This window comes from Labrus mixtus, chromosome 17 (genome assembly GCF_963584025.1).
Source record: "Labrus mixtus chromosome 17, fLabMix1.1, whole genome shotgun sequence".
Taxonomy (NCBI): Eukaryota; Metazoa; Chordata; class Actinopteri; order Labriformes; family Labridae; genus Labrus; species Labrus mixtus.
Window position 1 is genome coordinate 6,066,044 of NC_083628.1, and position 15,000 is coordinate 6,081,043.

At 39.5% G+C, this 15,000-nt stretch overlaps 1 protein-coding gene across 11 annotated transcripts in view; it reads right to left on the reverse strand.

Annotated features, from left to right (window-relative positions):
* The window catches only part of dnm1a (dynamin 1a), a 53,926-nt gene that overhangs the window by 27,611 nt on the left and 11,315 nt on the right, over nucleotides 1–15,000 (reverse strand). For 4 of the 11 annotated variants that reach the window (XM_061060934.1, XM_061060938.1, XM_061060932.1 and 1 more), the window contains exons 3-14: nucleotides 14,430–14,579; nucleotides 14,120–14,323; nucleotides 13,894–13,992; nucleotides 12,601–12,761; nucleotides 11,782–11,924; nucleotides 11,565–11,700; nucleotides 9,203–9,270; nucleotides 8,014–8,152; nucleotides 3,052–3,138; nucleotides 2,510–2,580; nucleotides 2,353–2,404; nucleotides 641–652 (exon numbers count right to left, since the gene is read on the reverse strand). In XM_061060934.1, the coding sequence (XP_060916917.1) occupies nucleotides 641–652; nucleotides 2,353–2,404; nucleotides 2,510–2,580; nucleotides 3,052–3,138; nucleotides 8,014–8,152; nucleotides 9,203–9,270; nucleotides 11,565–11,700; nucleotides 11,782–11,924; nucleotides 12,601–12,761; nucleotides 13,894–13,992; nucleotides 14,120–14,323; nucleotides 14,430–14,579 (1,322 nt within the window). Of the gene's footprint in view, nucleotides 1–640; nucleotides 653–2,352; nucleotides 2,405–2,509; nucleotides 2,581–3,051; nucleotides 3,139–6,172; nucleotides 6,312–8,013; nucleotides 8,153–9,202; nucleotides 9,271–11,564; nucleotides 11,701–11,781; nucleotides 11,925–12,600; nucleotides 12,762–13,893; nucleotides 13,993–14,119; nucleotides 14,324–14,429; nucleotides 14,580–15,000 lie in introns of all 11 variants that reach the window. The other 7 variants (XM_061060939.1, XM_061060933.1, XM_061060937.1 and 4 more) reach the window with 3 other exon arrangements.

Here is a 15,000-nt window from a genome sequence, read left to right on the forward strand (position 1 = left end):
AGCAGAAGGTAATAATTAGGAGATGTATCACAAGCGAGTGGGCGGGGTGATGGCGTTTATATCACATTGCCAGCGTGCGATCGTCTTGCATGTGTAAGAGCAGCTTCATGCTGCATTATTTCAGCTAGCCAGTGTGAAGCTTTTCCCACTTGTTCATTGCTCCACGAATGTGTGAAATGATATGTAGCGTCGTCGTTACAGAGTCGGACTCTCGCTCGCGCGGCGTCTCGTTTATGTACGCGACAGAGACAACTTCACACTGTGAGAGACGTGTTTGGAAAAGCGATTCAGGGAGAATTCTGGGGGGAAAAAAACTTCTCGAAAACTTTCAGGAGTGCGTGTGTGAAAACAGCTTAAGTGTGTGCGACTGCGGCTGAAAAGAAAAGAGAGAGGAAAGGGAAGCAGCCAAGCATCCCCCACCACAGCCACCTGCCAAACTATTGGTGGTTAGTACAAAGCTCATTGTAGACACACATCCAGACACACACACACTCATGAACCCACTATAATTCAGTACACATAAAAGACACACGAGTGTACACATACTCCTGATATATGCAGAGCGGGAAATCATGAGAACATACGCATAAAAGCTTTTCTCAGACATGCACAGAATCACACACCCACACACTCTACTCACCATGATCTCATCCTGAAGCAGAGAAGCCACAGAGAGGACGGTAAAGAGACGAGACACAGAAAAGAGAGCAATCACTCAAGAGGAAACAAGAGGAAAAGCAATTCATAGAAAACTCCAAAACCAGGAGAGTGAAGAGAAGAGAAGAGTCGAGTGTGTGAAATAGAAGACTGACATGCTTTCAGGTGGAAATAACAGGAAGAAAAGATGCTAAAATGGATATTGTGATGTGTTAACAGGAAGTTTCCTTCATTAGTGGGGTTCAATTTGTCATTTAGCATACAGATAAAAATGTGGCAAACATTAAAGTGAAGTTTTGTTGCCATTTTAAAACTCCTGATCTGTGACAAATCAGAGACACAGCCATGAATTGATTTAATTTCTTAACAGAGTGCCAGCTTTTAAAGTTGCTATCATTCCTTCTTTATCAAATTAACTAAAGCACTCGTTTCAATTAAAAACAAGTGGCAAGTATAGCTTCATTGGCTAGCGCCATTTCTACTTTGAAGTGGTTTGAGATGTCGAGAGAGATTTTCAATTTCAGGCAATTCCATAAACAGATTATCAAAAATCATAATCACAATTATTTTGACTGAAATTGAGATCACAATTATTAAAAAACGATTACTCGACGATTATAAAACATCAGAAACACATTTATCATTCTTAATCTTTTCTACAGTTTAACATTGTGAACACTTTGAAAAACAAGCAATACATGAAAATAAGTAAGCGTGAAATATATAAATATATAATGAATTAAAAATAATTTTAAGGAGCACAGATTTGGTAGAGAAATTTGAAAGTTGGAGAAGTGAAACAATTGTATGCTATAATTTCTGAACTGAATTCACAAACTTTACTCAAAGGAAAAAATGGTTCCCATGAACACTGTTTGGAGCTAAAAAGCTACCAAGAGAGTTACGGTTTCACTGATGTGCCCCCCCCCCCCCCCCCCCCACCATAACTTCTCGCGTATCATCTTATCTTCAAACAGTGTTACAGGGACCAAATTTTACTCTGAGGACAGTTTGTGTATAAAGTTGGAAAGTTTAAACACTTGGAAATATTTTCCAAACATGACAAAACCATAAGGACAAATCTAGTGCAACACGACGTGCAGCACAGAAATATTTTAATCTCAACTATCTTGTTTTCATGATCTTGAGATGCCAAAATCGTATTTGAAATTGGAAGTCGATTAATTGCCAAGCCCTTTTTTGAGGATTGTGTAACTCTTGCAGAGGGAACCTTGGCTTTGTATTTGATATAAATGTCATGACTGTTCTCGATAAATCCATAAACTGTGTGAAGAATCCTACATCTCAATAAAACAGAGGTCTGATATTCTGCAGCAGACCTGGCTTTGTGCTGACATCACCGTGATTTTCACCAAAAGAACGAGTACTTTCAAGATCCAACAACTGTTGTCCATTAGCGTGTAGAAGAGCTGCATTGTGCAGGATATGGACTGTTGCCCGGGGTAACAAAATACTGTATAGCTGTGCTACATTTAGCCTGGGTAAAACAGAGCGCTGAGTGCTAACAGGAGGAAGCCTTAGGGAAAGACTGCATGGGGTTCAGATGTCATGTTTCTGGCAAACAGACGAAACATGAGTTCAGTCTGGAAACACGTTCCAGCAGCTTCAGGAGAATTACTTTGTTTTATACCCTGTGAAATGGAGAAGGAGCTCTCAATGTGCGCTTTAACGTACCTGGTTTCCAGCCGCTTTCTTCTTGTTCATCTGGCTGATCCTCTGTTGAGCGCTGCACAACAAAAACGCATCATGGTATACTTGATTTTGGCCACATGACATGGCTTTAAGCATTTCAGTCCCTTTGCAACAAAGAAGAAGAAATCCCAAAACTCACTTGGCAAATCCAATAAAGTCTTCATGGTTGGTGTTCATGTAGGACAACTCAATGTCTATCAAGAGCAACACCTGGAAGAGAGAGACAATCACAGCCCATTCACTGATGATATAATGTTATAGGTTTTGTATTTCTTTGTTTGCAGAATCTGACACCTCTATGACGAAAGCTCAATGTAATAATTTAAAGCTAAAGTAGCAAAACTCCCCGCAAGACTAGAACAACCCATTGAGTAAGCAGCAAGTCCTCAAGTGTTTCATTTTCTAATAACCAAAACATACTTTAAAATAGCAGTAAGCACGTCAAACAATGATACCTTTATTATCATTTAATACAAACCAACCTAGCTCAGTACAGAGACGAAACTAACTAAAAACACTTAAATTCAGTTCTTTATTGTGGTTGAAATATGAATATTTGTGTGAGTATTTATTATTTTTGCACAATACTCGATCAAACCAAATCCCCCCTACATAATGTTTAAAGACAAATATTAGGTGGCTTTTGTTCATTTTGGATATATTCATTTTCTGTGTACTTACCTGTCCCTTTGTGCGGCTTTCTCTGTCCCTGATATGTTGGGTAACAATTCTCTCCATCTCCTCTCTCAGCTGGGGATACTGGGCCAGCTGTGAGCACAGAACGCAGTGGGTAGGTAGCAAAAATACACTAACACACACACTATGCCAAAGTACACTCACACATACACACACTATCTCATAACTACATATAAGCTTCAGTTAAAGATGACTTAACTCACTCAACCACGTCACACAGTTCCACTAATACAATTAAATACATTACAGAAACACAACTTAACAGGTTATGTTTGATGGAATTGATCCCAGACTCGGCTCTAGTCTCTGCACACTCCGACCAATGGGACGGATTTGTGTTAAAAGTCCATTTTTTTTTATTTTTTTTTTTTAATAATTTGCAGGTAATATGGAACAAATGCAGAGGAATAGTGCAAAGTCTGTGATATTACTACACAAACACAGAATAAACAATGTTCCTGGCAGAAAACAAAAATGTCTTTTTCCCCAGCACACGATGTGGGTCTTTTTTTTTCCATGAGCTCATTGCAAACCCACGAAACACAGACATCAGTGGGCCTCCAATGTGACACAAACACATTTAGAGAAGTGTGAGGAAAGAAGAAAAACCAAAATCACAGCCCAAAATAGAAAAATATAAGCTGTCAGCATTCAAGTCACAATGCATCTTTCATGTCTGTCGGTTAGTTTGGTTTATCAGTGAACTTTGTCTGCTGCCAACGTTGATTTAACGTTTACAGGGATGACGAGATGCTAACTTTTTGTCAGGGACCTAGCTAAGTTTTTTATATTTATTGTAGACAATGAGTCACCACATGCATATTCAACACTTTTTTTTTATATGTTTCACATAAAAAGGACCGGGTTAAAGTATTAAAAGCACAGCTGGAGATAGAGTTTACAACATAATTATTGAGTTAGCTTAGCAAGCTATAACCACAAAATTACTATAGTAGGTTATGCCAGATATGAAAAGCCTACTGTAGCTTTAGCCTTAAGCAATACAGCATTTTTGTGGCCAGACATGTATATTTGAACATTGTATTTATTTTAAAAAAGAAGTCTGATTAAAACATTTAAAAGATAGCTTAAGAGTTCAATATAATCGTGGAGTTAGCTAGAGTAGCTAGCAAGCTGCAACAACAGCTAGCCTACATTTAGCTGACTAAACAACAGAGTATGCTTGAAAGCCTAATATCCTGTTTTTGATTCTTCTGAATTAAATTGAACAACAATTGTTCTGCAAAAAATCACTATTGAGTTACTAAAAAACTTGTGCTAATGATAGAATGATACCATTTGCAAACTACAAATCACAAAATTACACAAAAAGTTTAAATTTGGGGATTTTGCAGGAAGTAGCCTGATAAAAATTTGAGGTTATTAAGATGTTTTCCAGACTCAAACCATTAAAGGTTTTCAACATAGTCATAGTTAGCTTAATTAGCTAGCCAGCGACAAAAACAACAGCAACATTCTGGCTTTTTTTAAATAAGCTAAAAACAATAAGTTTGCTATTATTCCTTCAGCTTCTGTATAAAATTTAAAATCCCTAGTTTTTTTGGGTGAGGGGAACTGTTTATGTTCTTACTCAAACATCCTCTGATTTTTCTCTGAAAATTGTGAAAACCATGGAATAAATAAAAATGTGTGCTATAAAAGATGCATTGTAACTTCACGGTATGCAAAGGGTTTAAATATCTGATGAGGGGTTTAGTGTCAAACAAAGCAACAGTGCAACACAAATCTGACAGTGAAAAATGTGTTGTTGTTTTTTATAACCAAGGCAACAGGCGGAGACGTTCAAATTCAGACCAACACGCAATGCAAAGGAGCAGGGAGGGAGGGAGGGAGGGAGGGAGGGAGAGAGGGTGATGGAGGACGACTTTAAACTGACCCCTTTATGGATATTCCCAACCACTGTATATTATAATACAGTATTGTTTTTGAAACAGTGTGTTTCTGAAAGTAAAATCAGGATTAAAGTGTGACAGAGAAGAGAAATCCAAAGGAGGTCACGCTCTCTATCTGGCTTATTTTGCTTTCAAAAGGTTAAAGGATGACAGGATGGAGAGGACGAAAAAATAAATAAAAAGAGAAATAGAGCGATGCAACGTTTGTTAATTAGTCAGAGAGTGGAACTACACAATCAGTCACTCCACTGATTAAACAGACAAAGACAAAAACAATATGACTTTTAACAACTGATTAAAGGACTTTTAACGCTTGCTGGATTAAGAAAATTATATAACATGTAGATTAAGAGGCACGACTTGTTAAATTATCAATAACCAATTACTGACTATAAAAAAATAGAACGGAAACAACCGTTTAATTTTAGATTATGTAGCTGCATTTGTAAAGTCTGGAGTAAGGATAGACCGATATCTGCTTTATGGTGAGAGACATTTTCGAAGGAGATTTTGTATTATTTATTTACAAATGTCAGACATAAATCTGACACACAGTAGCTTCATATCATGTTTTTTTTTTAATTAGGCAGGGCCTTTAATCTTAGCGATAAATCCCATGCATAAATGCATGAAACATAATGCAGGGTCTTTGAAGCCACACATGCAGGTTACATGCAAAGAAAAATACTCTGGCATAAACATAATGAGAAAAAAAGTATTCTCAAAAACCAACAAAAAGTTCCCTTTAAGATGTTTTAACCTGAATGAGCTTAGCTTAAAATACTGTGTCAGTACATGTCACTGATTGGGAAAACTAATCTTTATATTAAATGATTTAATTGATGATTTGGTAGTTTACCATTTGATGTTAAACAAGCCAATTTAATGTAAGACTTAAACAACAAAATCACAAAGTTTACATCAATGTAGAAGAGATTTTATCCCTTTTTCTGTAATTGTAAGGATATTTTAACAAAGAAGGAAACATGAAAGTCTCTATCAATGTCAGAGTCAATCTTCATTTCATTAATGTTTATGATTCTATATCTTAAAAAAAAATATTAAAAGGAAGCGGCTGTTATTTTTGTCTCTTGCAACGACTGATATCAATGTAATTAATGTCAAGCCATCAGTCTACCCCTGTGTAATTAACAAAAATCCTAAAAGTGGCTTAGTCCTCGTTAGCGTTTTACCTTTTGACTACACTTTTGTATGGTGGAGGTGAGCTCGCTCACAACCATATCTATACACTTCAGTGTTGGCTCCTTCAGCTTTTGGATCTGCTTTTTCACTATGGCCTCAAAGGCCAGGTCAGGGGTGAAGAGCCCCGTCCTGTAGGGATAAGCAGGCGGCACGGGGGAGAGGAGGAGTAAAAAATAAAAAGAAGAAGAAAAATTGAAGAGAAGGAGAAGAAGTGAAGGCAACCAGTGAAGAGTTGTAAGAAGGCAGACAAAGAGAAGAGAGAAAACGAAGGCAGGAAACATGAAAACAAAAGGGGTGAAAAGAGATGGTCGGGGAATTAACAGAACACAGAAAGGGAAGGAAAAAGATTGGAGACGTAACAGGAGAAACAATGGATTGAAGATTTAAAAAAAAAAAAAAAAAGGAGGAAAGGTGTGAGGGGGTTTTGGAGGGGAAAACAGCACAGAAGGAAGAAAATGCAAGTGAGACATTTGATTTCCCTTGAAGCCATTCTTAAACAGGATAGCGCTGGAACCTCTCTCTATCAGTAAAGAGAAAAGAGAGAGAAAAGATAAGGAGGAAAAGGATGAAAAAGAGGGAGCTCCCAGCCTGCACAACTCCACCAGCCAAAAAAGTCCAAGCAACATAACACAAGGCCGCAGCTGTGCACCCCCGACATACAGCCAAAATGCCCCGATCCCTCCCGGTGTTGACCCTTCCTCCACCCGTCCTTCCTTCTTCTCTGACTTCTAGTGGGAGTGTAATCATAACATTTATTATCCCAAGGCCTCCAGGTTGTTTCTGCTCCAACCACTGTTAAAATTGTTTGGTCACAGTGGATCAATTTGGATACAGACTACTGCTCTCTCTCTGGCCACACTCAAGGAGCCTCTGTAGCCGAGAGAGCGGCCCCCGAGGGCCCGTTGAAGAGCAGTTAAAACATAATCGTCATGGCTCTTGTCCGCTGCAGGTGCACGGCTGCGGCCTTATACACACACACACACAAGAAAGTCTGGATGCTGAGGTCATCCAATATGGCTGCCAAGGAATCTAAATAAACGGCAAATTATTCTCATAACACACAAGCCTGTGAATGCAGAAAGAGAAGTAGACCTACTAGATTTAATGTACAAAAATAATCTTAGCTCTAAGAAAAAACTCTTATGAAGACTGCCGTAAAAGGGAGCGGAGGTTCAAGCACCGACCAGAGGCCAATTCCACACTTAATACATTATACTTACAGGAACAAAATATGAACTTGTGTTAACAATATTTGCATCTAAAAATGAAATGTGAGCAGAAGATAATTATGCAAATAAGGTGATACGTTAAAATTCTAAATCCAAACATAAAATGTCTTATTTGAAGCCAAATACTGTCTAGTGGGAGTGAAATACATGTAGCAATAAGCAACTTCTTGTACGAAAAAAAATCACATCTACAACTATAATTCTCCAACTTGAAATTTTGTCAGAAAGCCTGAGAATCAGATTCATAAACACAAGTCCTGAGGCAGCTTTGACGTTTAATCTTTGCCAGGCAACCATATTTTAATGACTGCTCAGCCTCCACACTGGTTTTTCTTCAGCACAGCTTTCTACAACGGCCAGCCTGTCCAGCCAGACCCCTCCGAAGCGGTAAAGTAGGCGGGCGGGCAGGCAGGCAGGCAGGTACACCGCAGCCCACCCAGTCGCTCCAGGAGTCCCCTCACTGTCCACAAACAGCGAGGGCTGGAGAGAGCCAGGTGGTTACAGCAAAAAGGGAGTGAACAGCAGAGGGACTTTGCAGATAAGGATTGAAAACAAAAAAAAAAAGTGCTATCTATCATTTACTCTTTGTTTGTTTTTTTTACCTTCTTGGTACACTGCCTAACCGTACTGACTAGCTCAGAAATGACCATGTCCACACATTTGGTGCACGGCTCTTTAATCTTCCCAATCTGCCTTTTCACAATGGTCTCAAAGGCCATGTCCGGAGTGAAGAGGCCAGTTCTGCCCGACAGAGAGAAAACCAGCCACAGAGCCAAAAAAAAGAAGAGGAGGATGGATGAGAGAGAGGAACAAAAAACAGAAAGAGGGAGGAGGGTTGGGTAAAGAGAAGAGTGTTAATTGTTAAGAATTATCCCCCATTTTTGAGTTTTTTTTTTCCCCCTTAACATAAACAGACACAAATTAGACAGAGAGAGGGAAAGAGAATGGAACAATAAAAACTACTCAAAGCTGAATCATCAAGGAAACATTATGTAATGCTTCTGATTGTGCTTAAATTGGACGTTTTTACAGAATACATCAAGTCACTTCACCAAAAAAAGTGTTAGACGGAATGGTTTTATATATTAAGCAGGGGATCAAATTTGATACAGAAAAGTTAACGTTATTAGGGAAGAGTTGTTCTGATAATACAATCAGTATAGGATTTCTGTATCCTGGCGGCAACAGATAAAGATACCAAAATCAGCCCCTGATACTGCCTGAAATGCTGCATCAGGTTACAGGTAACCGAAAATCAATCAATGCACCAATCTGGGACTATTTTTGAAGACCGCCCACCCCAGAAAAATAGAAATAAAAACAACATGTTTTATGTAAATTATGACGTGATCATGGCAAACAACATCAGTGAAAGCTACACTGAGCTAAACTCAATATTGGAGTTTTGAAAAATGGTATCAGAACATCTCCATGTCCACAGAGGACTACCTGTTTTTGGAATCAATCAATCTGTGGATAACAGATCTCTGATACTGACAGAACAGCCAAACAGCAACATTGATGGAAATCTATAAAACCTGATTGCATGGTGACAAAAAACAAGTTCTGCACAAGAAGTATAGTCCCTATTTGATCCCAACGGGTGTCATTAGTATTCAACAAAGCGCTGTCATCTAAGCGCAGAGGTCTTTGTGATTAGATAAGCAAAGTCAGTTAGACGCTGTCTGGCCAGCAGAGGTGACTGAGATGAGAAGAGAAAAAGAGGGAGTTAAGAGTTTAGAGGGAGGGAAGCAGGGATGAATAGAGGGGTGAGTTGGAGGACGGACGTGCCTGATTCCATGAATGTTCTTGATAGCGTAGCTGATCTCCTTGCGGAGCTCTTTCTCATCAAACTCCATCTGCAAAACCCAGACAGAGACAACAGTGTGGATTAAATATAGACAGCATTTCTCTAACAGATTCACAGATCGGTTAAACGTCTCGCTCCATCATTTATTCCACTGAGTTTAAAATAAAACAACATATCAGCTCATAAAATTGACATTTTTTTCTCATTTCTATGCATGCATAAAGTTCTTTGAGTATAGGCTTTTTGCATTACTTATTACTGAGACTATTAAAGCAAGATTACACCAAAATGCACCTCCAAGGCAATTTTATTTTTCAAACATTGTATCTCATTTTTCAATCAAGTTATGTGCTGTACTATATTACCGACAAGGAACAGCCACTTTCCTCAGGCAGTATCGCCAGGACGGCAAGAAAATCAATAAAGATGGTTAAATATAAAGATGATTTTAGGTTCATAGGAGAAATTAGGACAGAGTCACGCTAGCTTTCTCTAACTGCTTGAAGACTTTATGCTAAGCTAAGCTAAGCTAACCATCTTCCTGATCCGTCCTGAGAAAGGTATCAATGTTATTTTATGACTCTTGGCTACAAAGTAAATGTTTCCAAAGATATGAATACGATATAAAGCAAATACCTTGATATAACATGGTTTTTTTTTAACTTAAATTAATGTCTTTATTTTTCTTATTTTTTCTCTGAATCATCTGAAGGCCTCAGACCGGTATGAAAAATAAACATGGACATAGTCTCCGTGATATCACCACGTGGTTTCAGAAGAAAAGATTTGAAGCCCATTATTGGCGGATGCCATATTGGAAATACTATCTTAACTTAACGTCCAACAATCTAGAAAGAAGCAAGGAGTCGGGGTCTTAAGCCTCATGACAAACAGCTTCAACATGACCCCTGCCAGTCAACTCAGCCAACCCCTGATTGAGTTATAAAGCAAAAAAAAAATGCATTTTGTTAAATTTCTGATCTTAAAATGAGCATTTCAAAATGGGACCTAAAGGGGATTTCATGGCTTTTGGAGCCAGCCTTTTTTTCACTTCCACATCGGCTTCATTTTTCAACAGGTTGCTGCTTGGGATAAAATTGGTGAATTTGGTAACATGCATTCATTTAAAGTGCTTACAAGCCAAAAATTGTTGGTAATCACTGAGTTTTGAATGTATCTCCTTCATTACTTCTCCAATGCTTCTGCTGCTCTAATGTGGTAAACCTTAATCACACTTTGCTTTACTCTACTAAAAGAAGGATATACAAAATGTGTTTTAATTTAACACTTTTATTGACTGCCTTGCCTAATTTTTTTCTGACTTTCCCCAACAAAAATTAATATTTTCCTTCAGCATGTTCTATAAAAAAAATCTCCAACATTAAGATTTTCTGTTTTATGATTCAAGCTTGTGGCCAGGAAAACGACCTGCTCAGTCCTCGCAGCAGGAAACCGACACGGTATCTTTTAGGGCTTCGGGCACAGACGGTAAGTTTAATATCCTCAGAGGGAGGCTGAGAGAGGACAGAGGATAAATATGGATGAAAGAAGAGTGAGGGTCGGTGTTAACTGAGAGGAAAAGGTTAAAAAAAGGATGAAGGGTGTAAATGGGAGGGCGAGGTGAAAGTTTTAGAGATGTTCGGGTGATTTGGAGGGTAAACAGAGAGGATGTAGTCAGGGGTAAAAAAAAAAAAGAGTAAAATAAACAAAATGAAGAAGGTAAGTGAGGGAGAAGAGAAACGATGAGCGAGGACGTTAAACTGAGAGGGAGCAAACAAGGACTGTTGAGGTTGGAAAAGCCCAGAATCACGATTTTGTTTCTACAATTTTTTTATCAAATCCAATAAACATCACTTTTCGACTGTTCCAAAAATGTAATCGCTTCACATTCTCAGTCGCTGTGAATCAATGTGACAGTAATATGAATATGTTTTATGTCAAACAAACACTCAAAACTCTCTTCTCTGCTGAGTAAACTGGCTATAACGCAACAAATCAATACAACAGAAAAAAGATCAAAATGAGAATAACCACAAGCCTGATAAATGTTCCAGAGAATTTTGGGTCTGAATCTTTAGTATATAAATATTTACAGCTAAGAACAGACATGTTTATGGGTTGGTGGTTTTGCCCAAGTCTGCAAAATCAGATGTTTTTTTTAAATTGCAAATTGTTCCCACAAAGAGTTACATGATGGCATTTTTTTTTTGGCCTCGTTGAAATCGAAGGAGGAGAGTCACTTGACAATATAAATAAAACTAGGAAGTCCTGCTTTTTTAGAAACTGAAATACATCTTCAAAATAATACAATCAAATCAAACACAACATCTGAAGGACACACACCTTCACCAGCTCAAAGGGGAAGCGCTCATGGAAGATGCGATTGATCTTGGCGCCTCCTGACAGCTCGGCCGTGTCGATCTGATCTCCAGAGCCCTCTATGCACTTCTCAAAGTCCACAGAGAACTGCTGCACCATCCTGCAGAGACACAAGCGCATCAGTGAATCAAAGAACCGTTTTTTCTGTCGTCGTTTTTATCCTTCACCTGGATGTACCCACTGGAGCAGAGCCTTGGTCTTGCGAGACGGATCATCGGGCCTGAAGTTCTTGTACTCCTCTACCTCCTTCTCTATGGAGAGCAGCTGACTCTGCAGTTTGGCCCGCAGACCAGGCAGGGTGTCCCTGATGTGGTTGGTCAGTTGCTGCAGGGGACAAGGTCAGAGGTCGATCACCTGAGCTTCAATCAAATATACAAGCTTCTTCACCACTCAGAGATAAACATTTAGAGTATGCGACATCCCAATCTTTTCAGGTAGCATTTTACAGCGTGCAGGCTAGCATGTTTTTATTTACTATTCTGACACACTCAACTTAAGTGAAGGAGTACAATCTAAAGTTATTCAATTATTCCATTTATAATTAAATAATTTCAAATGAATATCACAAAAGAAATGGAGTACACATGTTCCAAATAAAATACAATGGCTTAAATTTAATATTTAAAAAAATGAATTCAGGAAATGGTTAAAAAAAAAATGTCAAAGTTTTTGCCAATTTTTTATTTGTTTTCAGGTAATCAAGTAAAGTAGAAGGGAATTACAGATGTGCTGCAGAATGTGCCGGGTGTATAATCATGCCCTTAAAGTTAAGGCAAAAAGTGATGGCAAATGAGTACGTCCCAATGTACGTATTAATACTACATTCAATTAATTAATTGAATTAACCAACTTACTTTTCTGCAGAAAGTAGTTAAGTAAAAGCTAAATGTATCTGATTTGTGAAGCAGGGGGAATGCTGGAATAACACCTTGAAATACATTAAAGGAACTCTTGAAAGGTTGCACTGCTGATTATTCTCTCTTTCCTCTCGTTCACCCACCTGATTGAGGATTTTCTGGAGGTAGGGAGTTCCCATCCGGTCTGCTAGGTGTCTATAGGAAGGATGGGAGAGGAAGAACTTCCTCTCAGCAGCCATAGCAGCATTAATGTCCTTCTTACCATCGATGTCCTTCTGGCTCCTGTTCACCACACCGATGTAACCTGACACAGCAGACACAGACCGAAGGACGTTCAGACAAAAAGGCCTGAAACACTTTGAGCTTTGCAGAAAACCAGATGCAATCATTTTTTATCACTTCCTGGAATATTTGAGAGCAAAACTGGATCAGATTTCAAACTTGTGGCACGACTTGCGATTTAAATGGAAGATCTTGCATTGGAGCAATTACTGGGATTATGCTGGCCTCTTATTCTTCTAAATATGAACTCGTGTTAAACAGCCAAACCAAGAGAGTCAAGACAAGCCCTTCTTTACCAAAACCGCTTTAAACAATGTTTAATAATGTTTAGCTGACGAAAACCACATTTTAAGGGATTAAAGAAAACCTTTTTTATTAAGGATGAAGTGAGAAAAGAAAGGGAAGTAGGGAGGAATTAAAAGCATAAATGTCTACATGTGTGTGTTCAGGCTTTTAAAACAGAAAGAGAGAAAGAAAAACAACCAGGAGAGTTCAGGTCACGCAGATCCCATTTCACCTCCAGTTAAGTTTTCTCATGCATCACTCAGTTAAAGGCCGTTTCATGCTCTATAACTAATGCAACGTCGAGCCAGCAGCCTTGTTAATGTGAACATCCACACAGCATTAGGGAGAGAGGGAGGGAGGGAGAGAGAGAGAGAGAGGGAGAGAGAGAGAGACGGGGAGGGGAAAAAAAACATAGAAAAACAAAAGGACATGGAAAATATTCAAAAGCACATGCCTGGGTTCTAACCAAGTGCAAATGGAAAAGAAAATCACTGCATCAGCACATTGCAATAAAGGGCAGCTCACAAGATGCATGCAAACTCTTTTCCAGGACACTGTTTTTCTCTTCCCCACAATCCCTCTTTCCCCTTTCCAACTCTTCTTTCTGTCTGTCGTTTGATTTCTTACACAGTTCATTTTTATTAATCCCCAGATCCCGTTAGACCCTTTTTTTTTTTCTTTTTTTTTTTTGCTGTTGATTTCTCTCTTTTTCAGCGGTTTGAGAATTCTAGAGTGAAGCTGCCTTGTTACCACAAGAGGGAAACAGTGGGTCACTGTGAGGGCCCTAAAGCACAGAGAACCACTGCTGTGTGTGTGTGTGTGTGTGTGTGTGTGTGTGTGTGTGTGTGTGTGTGTGTGCATGTTCTCACCCCTCCTGAGAGGAAGCAGCTTATTCTCCAGGATGTCCTTAGCATCTGTCCCCTCGTCCATCAGATCCAGCTTAGTGATCACACCGATGGTCCTCATACCTACATTTACAAACACGCACATAAACATACTTAATACTCGCTACAGTGTGTGTGTGTGTGTGTGTGTGTGTGTGTGTGTGTGTGTGTGTGTGTGTGTGTGTGTGTTTGTGTGTGTTGATACACGCACCCTGAGGGTCGACCTCTTTGGCAATCTTTAAAGCGTCAGAGTTTGCAAGATCAGAGTTGGCCGGGGACACGGCGAGCATCAGGCAGTTATCTTTGGTGACAAACTGCATCAGCATTTCTCTGATCTGAGCCTCGATGTCCGCCGGCTGGTCGCCCACCGGCACCTTGGTCATCCCCGGTAGATCCACCAGCGTCAGGTTCAGCACTGGGAGGAGAAAGAAAGGGAAACATTAGCTCATAGAAAAAGCAAACCAAAGGGGGCACGTCATCTGTCCCAAGCCAGTATCTGCGTGTCTCTTCTCCAGCCTCACCATGAGGGGAGTACACACGCAGGTTGATGGGCACAGCGGAGATGCCCTTGTTGGCCCCGGTGATGCGGTCCGTCTCCGCCTCGATCTCCTGCCGGACCTCGTCAAAATCGGTGAACTTTTTGCCCTTACAGTGGAGGAACTCGGCATGTTCTGCAGGAGACAGAGAGATGAGATCAATAACATGAAAACTGAAGACAAGAGGAAGCAAATCAGAGGAGGCAGAAAAGTGGGAAAGAAGACGGCGGGAAGAGGCGGAAAAAGCTGAACTTCAAGACCTGTCACATAATCATGTTGCAGAAAACCACTAAAATATTCACAGCCAATGAACATTTTAATGTAAAAAGTAAATAAAGTAAATATTGAAAGATGGCCTAGCGGTTAGGTTGCACCCCATGTACAGAAGCTGTAGTCTCCAAAGCGATCAAGTCCGACCTGCAGCTCCTTTCCCGCCTGTCACTCCCCGCTCTCTCTTGGTTTCCTGCTCTATTCTCTGTCCTATCAAATAAAGGCATAAAAGCCCTAAAAAAAAATGCATCTTTAGAAAGCACGTGGTTGAAAATCAACAATTGGG